Below are 17499 nucleotides of genomic sequence, written 5' to 3'. Positions count from 1 at the left end.
CTTTTGAGACAAGCTTGCGAGCAAATGAGATGTTGGGTCAACGCCAAAATAGCAGGTGCTCTCAACCACATGTTCCGTTTCTTGCTCAGCACTCACAACTTCTAAAGATTGACGACGGTTCTGTGTTCGGCATTCTCGTGGTATTGGTGTCAAATGCTACCCAAGACCAATTTATCCGGGAAAAAAAAAAGAGCTCGATTCTGAAGAAAGGGTCCTGCGCTCATGTTGAGCAACGAACTGAGAACATCCCAGGCACACGATCCATCACGGAGATCGTTCCTTTTCTCCATTGTCCAGTGCTCCTTCCTCAAACCGGACCTCCAAGTCAGATTCCAGTCCGGTCCAGTTCTTTGGCCTCCAGCTTGTGTACTTCAGGTGGGTCGATGACTGTTCTGGCCTTCATCTTCCGGTCATCGAGCGCCCAAGAGCATTTGAAACCAAAAGACGACCAAAAGGACATCCTACTGTCCCATTTCAGAAGTTTTCGGTCTTTGTCCACCGTGGAATTCCTATTTCGGCCACTTCAGCACGTCACAAGCTCAACCAGTCCCTGCTAGATCCCCTGCCACTGTGACTAGGACCGCCCTGCCAAGAACCCTTCCCAAAGAAACAGAAGCTGTAAAAGGGGTCCAGGAACAGTCCTTGAGTCGCATCAACCGCTATTTAGCCGCCAGGTTAATCGGCATTTGTACTGCCCTCTTTCCTGGCGCTTGAGCATCCCCGCAATTCAACCGGTGCTGGGGGGTGGTAGGTGATACTACGCTGGTGCTTGGAGGCTCTAGCCTGGTTGACGACGACAATAATTGCTGTTCTGTCTTCACTTTGGGCAGGGCTGATGAGGTAGCTGACCGGGTATTTGTTGAAGGAAAGGAAACAAGATTTCCAGGGGGCTCATTGTCTCAGGAGATCACGCTTCCAGAGAGCAAAGACCGTGAAGAAGCAAAACCGCCGCTTGGAGAATTCCTCCGCTGATTTGAAGATCATGCTCGGCCGTAACACATCAGGACATGCTAAACTCGTTGGGCATAAGGTCATCGGCCACAAGGGAAACTCTAACCGATAGATCTAGCTTTGAGCTTGGCAACCCCAGATCTGCTGATTCACCTATGGGGTAAAAGGGAAGACCATGTCGACAGATACCTATCGGCTAACATCCCCGCATGCCGAGAAATGAAGAGGTAACGAACTGGGAGATGCTGATGGTTGAACCCGCTGGGCTAGCACCTAGCAAGACGAGGAGGCGACCACTCCGCAAAAAGGGAACTTGGCGACCTCGACTGATCCGATCACCAAATGTCAAGAATCCAAGCGTAACTCGATCAAAAGAAAGATTGTATAACGCGTCGAGGTCTTGGAATGGTTACATTGCAGTGTGCTAAAATCGGCTTCCCCATGAAAATCCAAGAACAGGGTTGCAACACCACACCACCAAACTCCAGCCAAGCCAGCCAAGCCCAAGGGGCACGAATCTTCAAACGTCCCTCATTTCCAGGAAACAATGCGACTGTATCGATAGAACAGAAGCTTTTACCGTAGACTCCCCATGGGGCGATCCATCATGTCCTTGTGCTCAATAGCGGTGAAGAAAAGTATATAACCCCTGGGTAACTTCCTCGGGTCGTTACTCGAACTTCTGGTCCTCATCCTCAGCAGACCTCGCCAGTCTGAGATCGAAAACATCGAAATGGTTGCTTTCTCCTCCATCCTCCTCGCCGCCTCGACGGCCATCTCTGGAGTCTTCGCCCTCCCCGGTGAGCTCCCCGGCCAGGGCAGCCTCTTCAAGCGTCAGACCTATACCTCGTCGGCCACTGGAACTCACAACGGCTACTACTTTTCCTTCTGGACCGACGGCCAGGGCAGCGTCCGGTACACCAACGAGGCTGGTGGCCAGTACACTGCCACATGGTCTGGCAACGGCAACTGGGTCGGTGGAAAGGGTTGGATGCCCGGTACTGATCGGTAAGCCTCACTCTCCTTTCTCACTTCATTCCCACGGTAGCTTGTCTTAACAACTAACCCTTTCTCACCCATGTACAGCACCATCAACTACACCGGCACCTACTCGCCCAACAGCAACTCGTACCTCGCCGTCTACGGCTGGACGCGCAACCCGCTTATCGAGTACTACGTCGTCGAGAACTTTGGCACCTACAACCCCAGCACGGGCGCCACCCGTCTCGGGTCCGTCACCTCTGACGGCGGCGTCTACGACATCTACCGCACCCAGCGCGTCAACCAGCCCTCCATCGACGGCACCGCCACTTTTTACCAGTACTGGTCCGTCCGCCAGCAGAAGCGCACGGGCGGTAGTGTCAATATGAAGAACCACTTTGACGCCTGGACTAGGTCCGGTCTCACCCTCGGCACCCACAACTACCAGATTGTTGCTACCGAGGGATACTTTTCCAGTGGCAGCAGTACTATCAATGTTGGTGCCAGCGGCGGCGATGGTGGCACTACCCCTGAAAACCCTGGTACGACTACCACTCCTACTAACCCTGGGAATGGAGGAGGCGGTAGCTGCGCGGCTAAGTGGGGACAGTGCGGTGGTCAGGGATGGAGTGGTGCTACTTGCTGCCAGTCTGGATCGACTTGCCAGGCTGCTAACCAGTGGTACTCGCAGTGCGTGTAAGCGAGCGGTTTGGTCTGTCGAGGAAGGGGTGATGTCTTGTGGAGAGATGGATCTTGCCCGGTCTTGAAGCGGGTATGGAGGGAAGCAATTGTTAGCTTGAGGATCAAGGGATGACTTGAGGATCTTGAGGGTGATTCTGAGGCATGAATGTTCTCGGCTTTCTGCGTTGACTGTGGTACCGTGGCCAGTTTGTTGGCTTTTGCAGACAGATTGGAAAGCGTCTCGTTGGCGCGTGTTGGTTCTCGGATCGGCTCGTATTCTTGTATATAGTTGTCTGATGCTTGTAGGTACGTGAGATGTGGATTTAAGAATTGTTGAATACGCGTTGGTCTTGTGTATGTTGCCACTTTGATGTCTGGTCGTGATGGGGAAAACTGAAGTGATTTCCGGCTGAGAAGCGTGTTCAAAGGTTGTGCTGTACGCGGACGGTACTGTGATGTCATTTCTTCGGGCACTATTATGCAGCGGCTTTTTGTTAATGTCCATCTCATTTTATGCAACTGTGTTTGGCATGCAGACGGGAACAGGAAAGAACCTGCCCTTTGGGTTCTACCTTTGGTTGGGTTTTCCTGTCGCCATTTCTTGCCTTGACATCCCCTCTTTCCCGCAACCATCCGCCACTCTTTTTCAGCAAATAACCATCACACCCATCTTCCACCAATGTGTGTTGTCCTTGCTTTCGTCAACTCTCTCATGCATTCAGCCTTTATCACTTGTCTCTCCCTATTCCTGGCGCGCGGCAGCCATTCGCCCTCTCGAACCGAATGCCAATTGACACCGAATAGCAGTACGCCAATCTGTACATTGGCGCCGACCCGTTTCGTCCGAACTCGATAATCGACGACACGGCCATATACGCAATAGAGACTCCTCTTACGAAGTCATCTTCGTGCTCGACGGAGTTAAAACTCACCCTGTTTACCACTCCGGAAATTTCGACATGTTGACAAGCCCCGGCATTTGGATGGCCATCTAGCGCGGTAAGTACTAGGACCGCCTGAGACGCCCTGTCTTGACAGTGCAACAGCGGCATTGTAGAGGTACTGAATTACCTGAACCCCTCCTTCCATGCAACTTACGCTTTATTTATTATTTACTCCTCTCCTTTCACTCGAACATTCCGCCACCTTGACGTATTTCCTCTAATCGTTTTTCAATCCATATGATGCCGCTGTTGACACTTTTTGCACATTGCCAATATAGCGCCAAAAGAGAGGGAGCACCAGGCGTCTGACACAGTACGGTAGACGACGCTTGGTGATTGAGCAGCGTGTTAGTGCTAGTTCACTATCTTCCACGACGCAATTAATGCAGTCTTGCTGATAGGACCGCATCTCCGACTCGAGCTCCACGCATCAGCGCGTCTTTTTTTCGACTTCTGCCATCGCAAATGAGCATCCAAACGAACCTCCTAGCGACCGTTATCGTGAACACCTGCAATGTACTCTATCTTCTACAGCCGTAAAAATACCCTTCGCCGCTGTACTCTCTCCACTTACACAACTGAATTGTAGGTAGTCTTCGGCCACCATCCGTCGACAAACTCCAGCTCTCCAACGCTGCCGCTTTGCCCGTTGGCCAAAGTACCGCTCGGCATGAACTAATCGACATTCCGTGCGCACAAGGAGACAATGGTTCACGATACCTCTGTCCACAAACCATCCGGATCCATCAAACGCTCAACACTGTCAAGCAGCCCGGTGGGATAGATATGATCCACGCTAACTCTCTCATTTCAGACCTCTGTCCTCTACATAAAGGGCCCTTGATACCGTAGGTACCTTTGCCATCACCTTCCTGACTCCAAATACGAACCGCTTACCTAACTCAAAGAACCGAACAGAGGAAGAAAAAGGTCTTTATCTTTATCGATGGGCCAAGTGGCTTTGACTTGAAACCACCCAGCCCTGCTTATCCCAAGCACGAAGACATCCCACGCGATTTTACCGGCTTTTGCCTTTCCGACATGCAGCCTTGGCTGAAGCCTGAACCCACGCAGCTCATCCATTTCCTCAACTACTACACTGACGCCAAGATGGTCGTGACTGCCAGGCCCGAAGGCATCTTTCACCAGACGCACTGGAAGTTACAACTCCACCTTGAACCCTCCCTCCTGCGTCACGACATCAGGACCCTCTGCCACAGCACCCTTGACCATCTCTGGTTCAACCAGCGGTACTCTTTCACACGCAAGATTCTCAAAGAATGCAACGGCTCCTTCACCGAAGTGCTAGACGCTCTAGATCGCATTAAGCGCCAAACCTCCTCGTCCTCCTCCTCCTCCTCCTCGGACCTGCCACCACCCCTCCCCCGCTCCGAACTCCTCTACTCCTCCCTCCTCACCCAGTTCCATAGTTCCCACACCAAATTAGAAATCCACTCCCTCTCCAGAATCCTGCACCTCCTCCTCACCGACCACTTGTACTCCCTCTACACCCTCCGCTCCAACCGCCCTCTTTCTCTCCTACAACTAACTTTCTGTCTCCACGACCACTTAATCCACAACTGTCTTCTCAAAGGATCCTTCCGAGAACCTCCCGACATCCGCTCCACATGCAAGTCCGTCAAAAAGCAGATTCAAGAACGGCTGTACCCCTTCATCACCCTGCGTAAGATGGACCACACCCCTATCCCTGGCGACAAAGTGGACAAGATACTAGAGATGGACTGCACGGTACCAGTCCCGGAATCAACAATGGAAGTGTGTTTCCTCCAATCGAGCTTGGTTGAGTTCTTGACGAAGACGGAACAAGGAAGGGAGTTGTTGCGGCTTGATGAGGTAGATCCGCCGCGGTTGGCTGATGTGGAAGCTAGGAGGGAGTGGGTGCATTCGGCTTTAATCGGGGGGTCCCAAGGGGGGGATGGATGGAGAAGGGAGGAAGGGGGAGTTGGTAAGGGATCGGTTGAAGTTGCTGTTGAGGGCGGGGATGTTTGAGGAGATTGTGTTGTGGCGCGTATTGCATACGAAGAAGGATTATGTGGAACTGATGGCAAGCGAGTTGGGGAGGGTGTATAGGGAGTATGTGCAGTTTGCGGAGCGGACGACGGTGTTGGGGTATTTGAGAGAGGAGGAAGTCCTTCCGGAGAGGTGGGTGGTGAAGTTTGCAAGTGGGAATTAGAACCGAAGCGAGGGAGGTTGAAGCGGACTGGATGGTGGGATAAGGGGTTGGCCAAGGGACTTTGAGACGGTGGGATACTGTGATGGGAAATCGAAGCTGGTGTGAAGGAAGTACAAGGAAAAGGTGGATTGGATGGACGAGAACCTACCTCTAGTCCAGGTTACAGTCAGGTAGCCCGGCCCAAGACTAAGGTCCACGACGACCGATTGGTCTATTGGTAGGGTATAGACGTTCACAGGAGGTATAAGGGGGACAGTTAAAAAGGCAGCCACTCGCAACTTCATTCACTTAATCGTTACGTCTAGAGGTATGGCACTAATGCAATGACCTAGGTACCTAGCCTGTTCTCTCCACGCCTGTTTTGCGGGGGTGTCCACGATGTTACTAACTCTCTAACTCAGATTAGGGCTACTACCGGGTTCCCTGAGGTAGAGGAGAGTCTATTTTGAGGTTACTTTTCAATACAGGCCTATACCCATCACCCGCAAGTACAGTGACTTTGGAGAAGTCGGCGGTCCAGAGCCTAGCACCAGCAGGAAGACTGAACTTGGTGGAAGCTTCATCTACAGGTAGCTGTACCCCATACATGGTACCACCACCCTCGATCCGGAACCACTTTGTACGGTCATAGCTAACGTGTTGGAATAGGCGTGGCGACTGCTCCGTGTTGGGCACCACAGCTGTCGGCGCGCTTTCCGAAGAAGTGGCGGCCGCAGGGCCCTCCGCAATCTTCGCCAGACAACTGACAAAGTGGACTAGCCAAGCTTCACGATCGGGATGGATGATGTACGCAATGGTGATTCTGTACGCTCTGCTTTTCCAAATGGCGTTGATCTTCGTCTTTGCGTTCTGGATCTCGTCCTCGTGAGCCATGTGCACTTGGGCCGTGTTCGTTGTGGCAGTAGTGCAGTAAGGGGATCTCTTCTAACCCTAACCCAAAGCTTTTCTGCCACCAAAAAAATGCTTCCGTTACTGTACTACTGCCGGAACGAACACGGCCTTGATCGTCTCGAGTCTGCGCCAGCGCAAGGGAACGAGGCCCTCGCAGAGTAGAGGCGGTACGCTCCGCTCCATCACTAGGCGGTCCGGCGACCATGGAGGCAAGGCACCGGATGAAGTGGATAGACCACTCGTTACGATTCGGGTGGTGGTGGAGGTAGGAGAGCACGATGGCTGTCTCTCTGGCTTTTCAGAGGGTGTTGAGCTCTTGGTAGTCTGTTCCTGTTCCGGACGTGAGTCGTTCCTGCTGGTTGGAAATAAAAGACATTGGGGGTTCGGCTGTAGGGGTGGTCATTGCGATGATTGAGTTGAGGTTGATAAAGGGATGATGGTGATGGTTGCAGATCTACTTCGCGGGCACGGGGGGAAAAGGATCAGATTTGGGTCAAAGAACGGGCGAGTAAAGAAAGGAAGTGTCTGAGACGTACATACCTTGAGGTTGGTATCTTGGTAACTGCAGTGAAGGAGGCGTGAGTGGATGACTGCCTCTTGGTGTAAACAAGAAAGAGGTCTTTGGGAAGGCAACTAAGGGAAACGTAACGCGGTGGGGCGAAACAAGGCCGTGAAAGCGAAATCTTCTACAAAGTGCGTTTGGTTCGTGACTGGATGTATGAGGAGTACAGAACAAGAAAATATTCCGAGTTCGGGTAGAATTCTAGTCTGTCAGGTCAAGTCAATGGTGCGTTTGTAGAGGCTACTTCTAGGCACCCAGTGCATGTACAAATTGGTTGAACTCCCGCTCGTAACTTGAAGTTCTCGCACCGGATTTTCCCTCGCCCCGGGGACTTCTCTTTATATCTCTAATTCCATCCGATGTAGGTGAAAGTTAGCTGATATTGCACTGCTGAAATTCTCGCTTCGCTGCCACTAAGTTGATCGAGGATACCTACTTCTTGCACAAAGAAAATCATGGTAATGTAGATGTAGCTTACGAGTTCCTCCTCACATTGACATTTCTTAATGATCTCTACCAGGCAAAGGCCAGACACAGTGGCAGAAGGTCGAATGTAAATGTACCTAGTGCTAGTTTGCTGTCTTTCTTGACCGGGCACGGGCCACAACGCCGACGCGTCAGGGTTGTGGCCCGTGCACCTACAAATTGTTGAGGGCAGCTGATAGTGCGATAGAACATTGTGGCTTCATCGCAAGCCAGGAATGGCTTCCTTATACTCATGTTACAGAAGAGAGTGTCTCATGGACGCGGGTTGTTCCTTCCCAGGTTCCTAGAGCCAACAGCATCCCACCTCATGGACTCGCAGATCCGCCAAGAACATGTCCAGTCGACATCGATGAAGCAATTACTATTGGGATTACTTTTATTGTTTTGCTATTCGCCGGTTGGTTAATCGCACTTATCTTTCCATTCTCTGTCCATTTGGCGCGCAATATGTTCTGCTACAAGAGTTGATGTCCTGACCTTTGCCGTCTGTTTATTCCTATCGACTCCTAAGCCCTTTCACCAATCGGCACTACCCTTTCCCAAACTTTCCCTTTGTATCCTTGCTCTGATCCGCAAATAATGTTGTAAAAAGGGTATGTCTGTGAAACTATTCGCGGTTCTTGTTGTTGATGGGTGGATTTGACTATCGTGGTTTGGGTGCGGTGGCATGCGCCAAGATTGAATAAGATCGAGCGCTATCGTTGTCGCTGCGCGGCGCCTAGGCGTGTTGATAATGTATTAACATCATGGCACTACCTCACCAACGCTCATGCTGCGCAGCGATACCGAACCAGACTTTGTGCTTGAGGACGCCTCGGCCTCCCTGTCATAGTAGACACTGTTCTTCGACAAAACCCTGCCGTTAATCAGTCTATCGACCATGACCCTGGGCGAGCTGATGACATGGAGGGTACAGGTGCCCAAGCCTCCAGTGGACAGTACACTGTCGCCGTCGACCTCGACATCGACATGGAAGACAGCAGGTCCTTTGATCACGTACTGGGCTAGGCCCTGCGACTTGAGCATCTTGTCGTCGTACTTCTCGGGGGGCGGGCCTGCCATTGTCTTTGCAAGGCAGCTGTCGAAGTGCGCCTGCCAGGCAATCGGGTCCTCGGACGCGGCAAACACAGAGGCGAGGAATCCCTTTTGGAAGGACCACTTGAGCTCGAGCTCGCGGAGGGCAAGGTCCTCGTCGATTTCGATGGGCTGCTGCATTGTTGAGATTGCCGTGATGGTGATTCGAGAAGGAGGAAGGTGCAGGGCGGATTGTTCGCGGTCGCTACTTGATCAAGGGCCGGAAGGTTGCTCGATGAAAAAGAGTGGAGGTTTTGGGCTCCAGGAAAGAGCTCGAAGTATGCGCTTTTATAGATGGCAGGAGGTGCCTCGAGACTAGCGTCATATCTGTAGAGGGAAGCTGTGTTACTACTACCCTTTACTAGCACATTCTTCTACTCTGCTGTGCCTGGCGCAAAGCCGTCCTGGATGTGGAATTACACCCCCCGTCCTCAACCTACTAGCACACTTTTAAAACATTTGTAGCCCTTCTAAATATAGTTAGTTCTATATATTCACTAGATTGGGTATTTTGTATACTTTTTTGATATTTATTAAACTTCTCCAGCTACTCCCAAAAGCTTATTTCCCTTTCCCAACAGGCCTATTCAGCTCCCTAACAGGCTATTCTTTTCTCCCAGAAGGCTATCCCAAGCTTTGAAAATTAACTTTTAGAGATACTTTAGTAATTAATATTATTCAAAGTTAATAAATCTAGTGAAATTGAACAAGATATATAACTTTGCAAAAAGTAAGATACGTAGAAGTTAGTACACGCAAAGGGGTAGCTTTTATAACCTTACGAATTTATCTACTATATTCGTCGAGGGTTAACATCGATTGCCTTTCCAATTTAGATATATAGAGGTATATAGAATCAGTAGCAAACTGAACTCTGTTCTAACAAACGGCCTTAATACTCCGCAACTGCAAAAGGTGATAATTCCGCCCGTTAGCTTCTCCACACAGGAATTATACCGCTTTCATTTGAGGTATAGTCACAGACATAATACAAACGTTGCAAGCCATTCATTCACTTTGGTCCCGGCTTTACGTATATGTACATATAGTTAATACTCTCGAATGGAAAGAACAACAACCTTCACTTGTACCTTCCTTATTATCTCAACCTGCTAATGCCTCCGTAGCTCCTCCCGATCCTGTTACCAATGTCACCCATTCATCTCGCACCGCCAATCTTCTTCTAAATTCCCTTCTTCCACCTCCATCTCAGTTCTTCACCGCACCCTTGGTCACGTTTTCGACAAACTCTATCAGAGGTACACACGCAAGTCAGTCAACCAGCCCAGCAACTGCAGGCAACAAGTCACTTACCAGAATGCGTAGTGCCGCTCTCCACGACCGCAACAGCTTTCTCCGCATGAATCTTGCCAGGGCCCTTAATCTCAATATGCACCCTCGACAGCTCCGTACCCGGGACTTCGACCAGAAGGGCAGTCGGACGCGTAATCCAGTACTCCACGTCTACTTCCGCGTCCTTGTCCTTTTTCTTCGAAGACTCAACTAGTTTCTCGTACTCGAAGATCTTGACGACGCGAGAACCAGTGGTGTCGTCGTCAACTTCGAGACCGCAGCTTTTGCGAATCGCGGGAGCGGGGCCGGCAACATTGCCAGTGGTGTCTTCGGGACCCTTGCTGGGAACAGGCGGGCCTTGTTTGATCCTGGCCAGGCACTCGTGGAAGGGCTTGAGCCAGGCTTCCTGGTCGGCGGCGTTGGCGAAGTTTTTTGGCCATTTCGGCCTCTTCGTTCCACCAGGCTACGCGGAGCTGGTCTAGGGCCTCTTTGTAGTTTTTGTTGGTGGCCATGTTGAGGTTTGAGGTTGAGGTGGTGGGTGTGGTGGTTGAGGAGTGGTTGAGTGGGTGGTACCTTCTGGATGGCGGGGTGGAAGAAAGAGGAGAGCGATGGCGAGCTGGATGATGCTGAGAAAGAGAGATGGCTGAGAGAGGGAAGTTTGAACAGCGAAATGGTAAGCGCGTTGTCGATGTCGTGGTTGAGGTGTAGGTAGAGGTTGAGGTATCAAGGACAGTGAGAAATGGAAGACCGCGGGGTTGGTGTAGAGGAGGAAAAAGAAGAAGTGTTTGAGTACCTGCGAGGATGACTCGATGCCTGATTTGGGGGATTCTACCAGTACCGCTACACACTTCTGATTGTACGTAATACGCGCACGCGGCTTTTCCATTTGACAGCTGGCGGGGCCGGAAAGGAACTATTGTTTTGTGTCTCTCGGGTACGTATATCAGCGTGTGCCTCCTTCTAGGCGGCAATATTGTGGACGGGAGGTAATGACGTGAGCCAGGTAAAATGGAGAACGACATACCTAGAGGTACACAGCTTTCCAAATTTCCTCATTGAAGCCCCTCAACTACAACTTTTTGCGAACCACCATCTTCATCTCGTTCTGATCTCGTTCCATAACCATCATCTGCTATATCGTTCCAGTACCTCTACCTGTACCAATCAATGGATTAGTCATTCAGGGGAGGCAAGTGTGCCCTTCACTTCCGAGGCCTGAATTCTGATTAGACGCGCTGAACGTCTGCACTGCGCTGGTCTTTCCCGTATTTCCTCCATCTCCTGCTTGGTAACCTCTTCCTGCGACACCATTGCAGTCTTGCTCCTCGTCTCCATCTCCTCTTCCTCCCTAGAGACATTCCCCTGCACCTCCAAATCACCAGTCGCAGTGGTCAACCCGGAATGATCCAATCAAATGGGTGCCTGTTCCTAACTTGTCCATGAAGGTCAGTCAGTTAGCTCGATTCCACCAGACACGGACTGACAGACTGGAAGTCAGCAAGGAACACAAACAAAACTTACCAGTCATCGTAGTGTTGAGTAGACCATCCATGTCCTCAACCCTAGGTCTCTTCATACCTCTAGTACCTCTACCCACGCCCGCAGTCACACTACAACCGCTACTATCGTTTGCTGCCTCAGGTTTAACTTCAGCTTCAACTCCAAGTCGAACTCCGACCCCAGCTGCTGGCTGCTTCTGACCAGCGGTAGAGGGCAACGGCGGCGGTCCAGCAGCAACCTTGGCAAGGCAGCTGATAAAGTTCAAGTACCACGCGTCCGGGTCGGGGTGCTCGGCGTAGGCTTTGGCGAGCTTGGTTTCTCTGGAGAGGAAGGTGGCTTTGATTTCGTTCAGGGCGCGGTCGAGTTCTTCTTTGGTTGGGGTCATCTTGACTCCTAAGGTTTCAGTCGGCTGAGGGCAAGGTGATGGTGATCGAGGAGTAAGTGACCGCTGAGTCGATAGCAAGAGTAGGCGAAGGGTGGTAATCTGGATGATGCTGAAGGACAGACAGGGGGGGAAGTGAGTTGGAAATGGGGAGGTAGTAACCGCGCTGTTGGTGCTGTGGTAACTGTCAAGTGAGTGATGTTGGTTGTGTGCTAGTGCACATAAAGAAAGAAGGAAGAGGTTTTGGCTTCTCCGAGGGCGACCACACTGATTTATACCTCTAGCTAGGCACGAGAAGAGCTACGGATGACCACTAGTATCGTTATCTGAACCTGTAGAGGTAGAAGAGATGAGGCCAGACGACAAACAAAATCATCGAAATACGCGTTGCGTCGAAAGTGAAAGTTTTTTTGCCTTGGCAGAGAGAGGCATGGAGGTAGTTTTCATCTCAACTGTGTCGGTACCCCTAGTGTTCAAGTTCTGTCAAGCACGTAACTGTGAGCTTCGAGCTATTGTAGAGTGTATTCGGCTACGTTACAGAGAAGGGGGTCTGTGTAATGCAATTCGTGCAAGGATATTCAGATAGCTAGGTAATGATATAAGAGGGCAAAAGACGAGTTGGAGGTTTAATAGCTAGGCACGGTACTAAGAGTTAGAAACGTATGGCGAAGCTGGCATCTCGAGAGCTCTGCTGAGGTATCTTGAAGTTAGATGTCTAGCAGATGTCAGTCAATAACAGCTGAAAGTCGGGACATGGTGTTTGAAGTCTGGGTCAGTTGGTGGTTCTAAGAGGTACAGAGGAAGGAACATGAACGCTTGAAGCATACTAGACGTTGAGCTGTACCAAGGAGAGAACACACAAAAGGAGAACGCAGAATACTAGAAAATGAAAGCACAAAACAAAGAAAGAGTGAAAGTTAGACGAGAGTAATAGTCCGAAACTTCCCCCACTCAGGGAACTCACCATCCTCATCCAGCCCATTTTGAGAGCGACAAGCTTCTTGTAACATCTGAACGCCACATGCATCTTCCTTCTGCCTAGCCCTTGGAATTCTAAACCTCCCAATCTTATCCTTAGGCCTTCGAACCTCAAACACCCCAACCCTTCGAAACGTATATTCGTCAGTCGTCTCTTCTAACATTAAGCCACTGACATGCGCTTGGCCCCATCCCAAACGGAAAGACATGTCCAGCATAACAGGAAGCAAGTAAATCGGCTTTTGCTTGGTCTCCATCTGTCGGTCATAGCGCATTCTATCCATGTAGCAGTCTCCCACCATATTCATTCTCTTCGGATACGTAATAACCATTCTGCAGGTTGCTGTAATTCCGGAAAACCCACAATTTTTAATCAGGGAGATATTCGCCAAAGGACCACTGATACGCAATGCTCCCCCTGATACTGCTCCAAATGGATTTTTCTCATCCACCAAGGCGATGGTAGCGTCCAGAATCTGAATGATAGGCCGGTGCGACTGATCTGGTTTTTTCCGGAAAAGGTCGCGACCTAAAATATCTGGCGGCTGTATAGGGCCACGGAAAGAGGCATAAGACCAACTCGGAGCTATGTACTCGTTGTAAGACCTAGTATCGGGGTCAGCCACCGGGTCCCTATACCAGAGAAGCTGAATGGGCAGATGTTCAAGCCACAGTCCAGCAAGGTATTGGGTGTTGAGAAACCTCGAGTGCATTCTTGCTAACCCGGAGATAGCTACTAGTTTGTCGCTCTCGAATGTGAGATCAAGTGCTTGGTATTGAAATACCACCCTGTTCCATAGGATCAAGGAGTCAAAATACTTTTTGAAGGATGGACTGGAGCCATCTAAGAGGTATTTGTTCATGTCCGACTCTGGATGTCGTATTCTTTGCCACTTATTGCAGTCGCAATCACGCCAGCCCGCAGTGCATTCTATACAATGCGGTAACCCTTTGGGGAAGCTCTCACTAGCGATACTCTCGAGACACTCCCAGTACAGCTGTTTGGCGCAGCAGTGGATGATGCGAGGAGCCAGTGTTCGCTCCTGATAAACCCATCCTCTCCGGTACAAAGGGGCCGATGCGACGTTGTATGCAAACCGGTGAGATCCTGCGGCGTAGTAATATCCTGAACTGTGTTCCCAGTTGATATGAAGGCGAAGTGGGCGGATGGAGGAAGGGTCTCGGTCGAAAAAGCAACCTTGTGTTGAATCCACGGCATCTGCTGCGGCGAAGTTGATGTGCGAGTTCTCATACACGCTCGTCATCTTTGCTGACTCGGCGACCCAGTCCTTCCCATCCGGGGAGTCCTGGATGATACAAAGGGAGTCTATCCAGATGTACCGGATTCCCAAGCGTCGTGTTGCCTCTATGGCGTTTTGGTAAGTCTTTGGTAGACATTTCCATGGGATTTCTCGTTGAAATTCTTTAAAGTTGTTGACCTCCAGTTTCAGCATTCCTTGAGATGCCCAACGATGACTCAAGGTTGCATACCGTCCCGATGTGTTTTCGGTCACCACATTTAGGCGCGGTGAACAAAGCTCACCCACAGACCCGACATCAATAACTCTTGTAGGGAGTGGTGGGGCCGCACACTGCGATTGGGTACATCTTTGATGGCTCGATAGACATTTGGCCATCCAGCTACTCGCAATTTGCCAGCTAAGGTCTGATCCTGTGTTCGATCCAAAAGGGCCTGGATTTCCAGTGACCTGCTTTGATGGACAATACTCGTTAGATTGACCGTCGGATTTAACAAACCCATTTTCTGTAGATAATAGTGTGTCAGCTCCGGTAATGCTATATCAACTTAGATGAACATGGAACATACCGCGCTCCGGGTAAAGGTTAACACTCGTTTGCGACGGTCTGGACCATTTTTCTTGCTTATCAAGCACCTCTAGCAAAACCACAAAGTGTCGCCCCCACCACGAGGATCCTAGAGACTTGATAGCACCGAATTTATGTGTAGAATATCTAGAGATTACCTCATTGTCGAAACCGCAAAGCAGCTCGCGACAAAGAGGACATTTGTCGTTGAATAGGCTGTTCTTTAAATTGCCAGACCAAGTCAAAATCGTAGTATCTTTGGAAGTAACCTTGCGACGGTAGTTTGATGGTGAAGACTGCTCTACCTTTACTTCCCAGCCTTCAAGTTCAAGGTCAGGTTCCAGTAGGCAGTGACATGTTTCGCACAGGTTGTCGTTGTCTGTGTATCCTGGGTCATAGTTGACATCATCGCCGGAAGGATCGCCAGCGGTGGCAGTTGGACTAGGTTCAGTTTGCTTAGGACGACTACCCGACTCAAGGGCAGAACCTAGCTGGGTGGAGGTACGCTTAGGGGACAAAAGAGATTCGGCAGCTGGGCCAGATTCCGTGGGTGAAGGGGGGGCATTAGGCGCATCGACTGGTGCATTTTGGCTAGCATCGGGCCCAGAGGATGATGGGTGATGGGCTGCGGTAGGCGTAGAGACGGGTAGGCCTTCCCTTGCCGCCATGATGTCCGGTGGACGGCGGACCATTGAAGCGAGAAACTCGGCCTTGAACAAGAGTGGAATGGCAGCCTGCCTGCCTGCTCAAGGAGAGTAAAGAAACCTGAAGCTGGTGGGGATCCCAGCAGAAGAAAGACAGCCCGACACAATTGAGCTCAGAGTTCAGAGGTTGTTGCGCGAGGAGAGAAGTGGCTGAAAGTTCCTCTCCAGTTTCGAAAGCCAAGGCCCGCGCAGTTGGGCATCAATCTTCTTTGTTGAGGCGGGAAAAAGCCCGCTGATTGGCAACACCAGCCGCAGCAATTTCCCAGCGACGGTTGCCTAGAGGTCTCGGACCTTCCATTCGCAAGCACAACAGTCAACACCAATCACCGGCATTGCTTCCCAGGCAGTCATCGTGAAAACACAGCAGAGAGGGAAAGAACGCAGCGCATCTTGCACTGCGAACCTCAAAAGTCCAAACCAGGTCCGACCCAGCATGAGAATGGAGCAAATTTACCCCACCTTCCTTCCGTCCCGGTCACGACGGGACGAGCCCGAGCCCGAGCCCCGCACTGACTTTCGGTGACCCCGCACGCCCCATCCCGTCCCGTCCCGTACCGTCCCAGACCCGCACGCTCCGGACTCCGCACATCCCTCAACCTCAAGTAGTGTAGGCGGGACTTCGGGCCACTCGGCCATCCCATGTGCCCGCGACCATCCGTCCTCTTGCTCCGCAACATTCGCCGCAATACCACGACACAGCAAGCCGCGCGTTAACAAAAACGACCCGTACTCACTCCACGCGAAATGTAGTAGGAGGGCTAAGAGGCCACAGTCAGCACACGGGCGCTGTTCTGGACTTGTGATCAATCGCGGACAGAAACTTCGTCCAACGACACGTCGAGAATGGTTGAAGGCGTTTCATACCTGCCAACGTAGTACAGGAAACCCGATTCTATCAGATTAGACCACCCGTAGAGAAAGTTAGACGTCTCACTAAGCAGTCTAGTCTGGTGCCACTACACCACGATGGTGGTTGCGACACCAAGAATTTGAACAAAGGTGCTGACTGATCGATGGACTGCTTGCTTGCTTGCTTGCTGAGCCACAGCCATGCTTGGATCTGCCGTCCCGTAGTGGTCAACCTGCAACACTGGGTCTATCCCGAAGTCGTCACCCATCCAACATCTTTTCCGTGATTATTTCCATCATTCGGGGAATCGTCGCAGTCTTTGCAAGAGAATTGCATATGACGAGCAAGCAAAAGGCTGCTGATAAGTGATATCTGCCAAGCAAGAGAGAGTCTCGGGAAACATTCATACCTGCCGTTTTTGTACCTCTTGGCACGTAGAGTAGAGTAACCTGAAAACAAGAAAGTCAAGACAATTCTTGTTTAAAAGCGGGTAATATTGCCACATGCAAAAACTTGAGGGTATTGAAGGTGGGATGTGGAATGTGTTGCACACGGAACTTGCCTTGGTAGGTAGCATCAATAGCACACCGGTTAACCATCATGGTAACTTTGATATTCATGAAAACCACGTAGAAAGAAGGTGTTGAAAAGAAGGGGTGGGAGCTTGGATGGGCATTAGTAGTACATATATAGATCCGAAACGAGGAGGTGGCATACCTGAGTATCATGAGTGATAAGTGTAGGTATGTGTGCACATGTGTGACGAATTGTGCAATGGGACTTGGCTGGGTACCATAAAATTGTTAAACGACATTGGTGGTGACATGTTGAACAACACTTGCACCATTCCTGATATTTGAGAAAGGAAAAGATCCGGATCGCCCGAGATGTCAATATGGGAAAGGGAACATGATAATATAGTGGTGGATGCGATTTGCTGCAAGAAAAATATCTGACAGCAGCAGGGTTATCGATCCTTTTCGGGTTTCTGCCTCGCGTTCGCGAGCCCATGAAATGGGCCCGAAATCGCGAGGCGTGCTGGCAAACGGGCCGGAACATCAGCAGAAAGAGTGTCAGATAATCCTTCGGTCGAGAATACGATGATGTGGAATCATGGAAAACACCGGGTTCAGGGCCGAGCTCGACAGAGAGAGCAGTACTGAATCCAGAAGGTTAGCCGGAGTCATCTAGGTGAACAGTC

At 50.7% G+C, this 17499-nt stretch overlaps 7 protein-coding genes across 7 annotated transcripts; 2 read left to right on the top strand and 5 right to left on the bottom strand.

Annotated features, from left to right (window-relative positions):
* Nucleotides 1-1332: 1332 nt before the first annotated feature.
* On the top strand, nucleotides 1333-2632 carry B0T23DRAFT_351538 (putative endo-1, 4-beta-xylanase B precursor; the record flags this gene model as incomplete). The annotated part of the gene is made up of 2 exons (XM_062836078.1): nucleotides 1333-1959; nucleotides 2038-2632. The coding sequence occupies exons 1-2, from the start codon at nucleotides 1685-1687 to the stop codon at nucleotides 2630-2632; spliced, it is 870 nt and encodes a 289-aa protein (XP_062698021.1). The 5' UTR covers nucleotides 1333-1684.
* A 1439-nt stretch (nucleotides 2633-4071) lies between these two features.
* B0T23DRAFT_417695 (uncharacterized protein) lies at nucleotides 4072-5821 on the top strand (the record flags this gene model as incomplete). Its single annotated transcript, XM_062839662.1, has 3 exons — nucleotides 4072-4093; nucleotides 4147-4405; nucleotides 4466-5821. 3 exons carry the CDS (start codon nucleotides 4072-4074, stop codon nucleotides 5565-5567), a joined length of 1383 nt encoding a protein of 460 aa, XP_062698020.1. The 3' UTR covers nucleotides 5568-5821.
* Nucleotides 5822-6162: 341 nt separating this feature from the next.
* On the bottom strand, nucleotides 6163-6847 carry B0T23DRAFT_308156 (uncharacterized protein; the record flags this gene model as incomplete). The annotated part of the gene is made up of 2 exons (XM_062834462.1): nucleotides 6163-6629; nucleotides 6748-6847. The coding sequence occupies 2 exons, from the start codon at nucleotides 6845-6847 to the stop codon at nucleotides 6163-6165; spliced, it is 567 nt and encodes a 188-aa protein (XP_062698019.1).
* A 1587-nt stretch (nucleotides 6848-8434) lies between these two features.
* Nucleotides 8435-8905, bottom strand: B0T23DRAFT_306487 (uncharacterized protein; the record flags this gene model as incomplete). The annotated part of the gene is made up of 1 exon (XM_062834384.1): nucleotides 8435-8905. One exon carries the CDS (start codon nucleotides 8903-8905, stop codon nucleotides 8435-8437), a length of 471 nt encoding a protein of 156 aa, XP_062698018.1.
* Nucleotides 8906-9905: 1000 nt separating this feature from the next.
* B0T23DRAFT_435880 (uncharacterized protein) lies at nucleotides 9906-10569 on the bottom strand (the record flags this gene model as incomplete). The annotated part of the gene is made up of 3 exons (XM_062840550.1): nucleotides 9906-10014; nucleotides 10079-10463; nucleotides 10525-10569. 3 exons carry the CDS (start codon nucleotides 10567-10569, stop codon nucleotides 9974-9976), a joined length of 471 nt encoding a protein of 156 aa, XP_062698017.1. The 3' UTR covers nucleotides 9906-9973.
* An 879-nt stretch (nucleotides 10570-11448) lies between these two features.
* B0T23DRAFT_401809 (uncharacterized protein) lies at nucleotides 11449-11942 on the bottom strand (the record flags this gene model as incomplete). The annotated part of the gene is made up of 2 exons (XM_062838614.1): nucleotides 11449-11489; nucleotides 11579-11942. 2 exons carry the CDS (start codon nucleotides 11940-11942, stop codon nucleotides 11449-11451), a joined length of 405 nt encoding a protein of 134 aa, XP_062698016.1.
* A 554-nt stretch (nucleotides 11943-12496) lies between these two features.
* Nucleotides 12497-15652, bottom strand: B0T23DRAFT_351534 (heterokaryon incompatibility protein-domain-containing protein). The gene is made up of 2 exons (XM_062836077.1): nucleotides 14746-15652; nucleotides 12497-14682 (listed from the first exon to the last, which is right to left on the bottom strand). Exons 1-2 carry the CDS (start codon nucleotides 15434-15436, stop codon nucleotides 12857-12859), a joined length of 2517 nt encoding a protein of 838 aa, XP_062698015.1. The 5' UTR covers nucleotides 15437-15652; the 3' UTR covers nucleotides 12497-12856.
* Nucleotides 15653-17499: the final 1847 nt, after the last annotated feature.

The sequence above is a fragment of the Neurospora hispaniola genome (genome assembly GCF_033458365.1).
Source record: "Neurospora hispaniola strain FGSC 10403 chromosome Unknown B0T23scaffold_1, whole genome shotgun sequence".
Classification (NCBI taxonomy): Eukaryota; Fungi; Ascomycota; class Sordariomycetes; order Sordariales; family Sordariaceae; genus Neurospora; species Neurospora hispaniola.
This window is presented reverse-complemented; position numbering and strand designations above follow the sequence as displayed.

Bases quoted from the DNA above. Each gene is read 5' to 3' on its own strand.
- B0T23DRAFT_351534 (XM_062836077.1), bottom strand. From the start codon at position 15,436: ATGGTCCGCCGTCCACCGGACATCATGGCGGCAAGGGAAGGCCTACCC. The intron at 14,683-14,745 runs GTATGTTCCATG...TATTATCTACAG, and splicing joins TAACCTTTACCCGGAGCGCG to AAAATGGGTTTGTTAAATCC.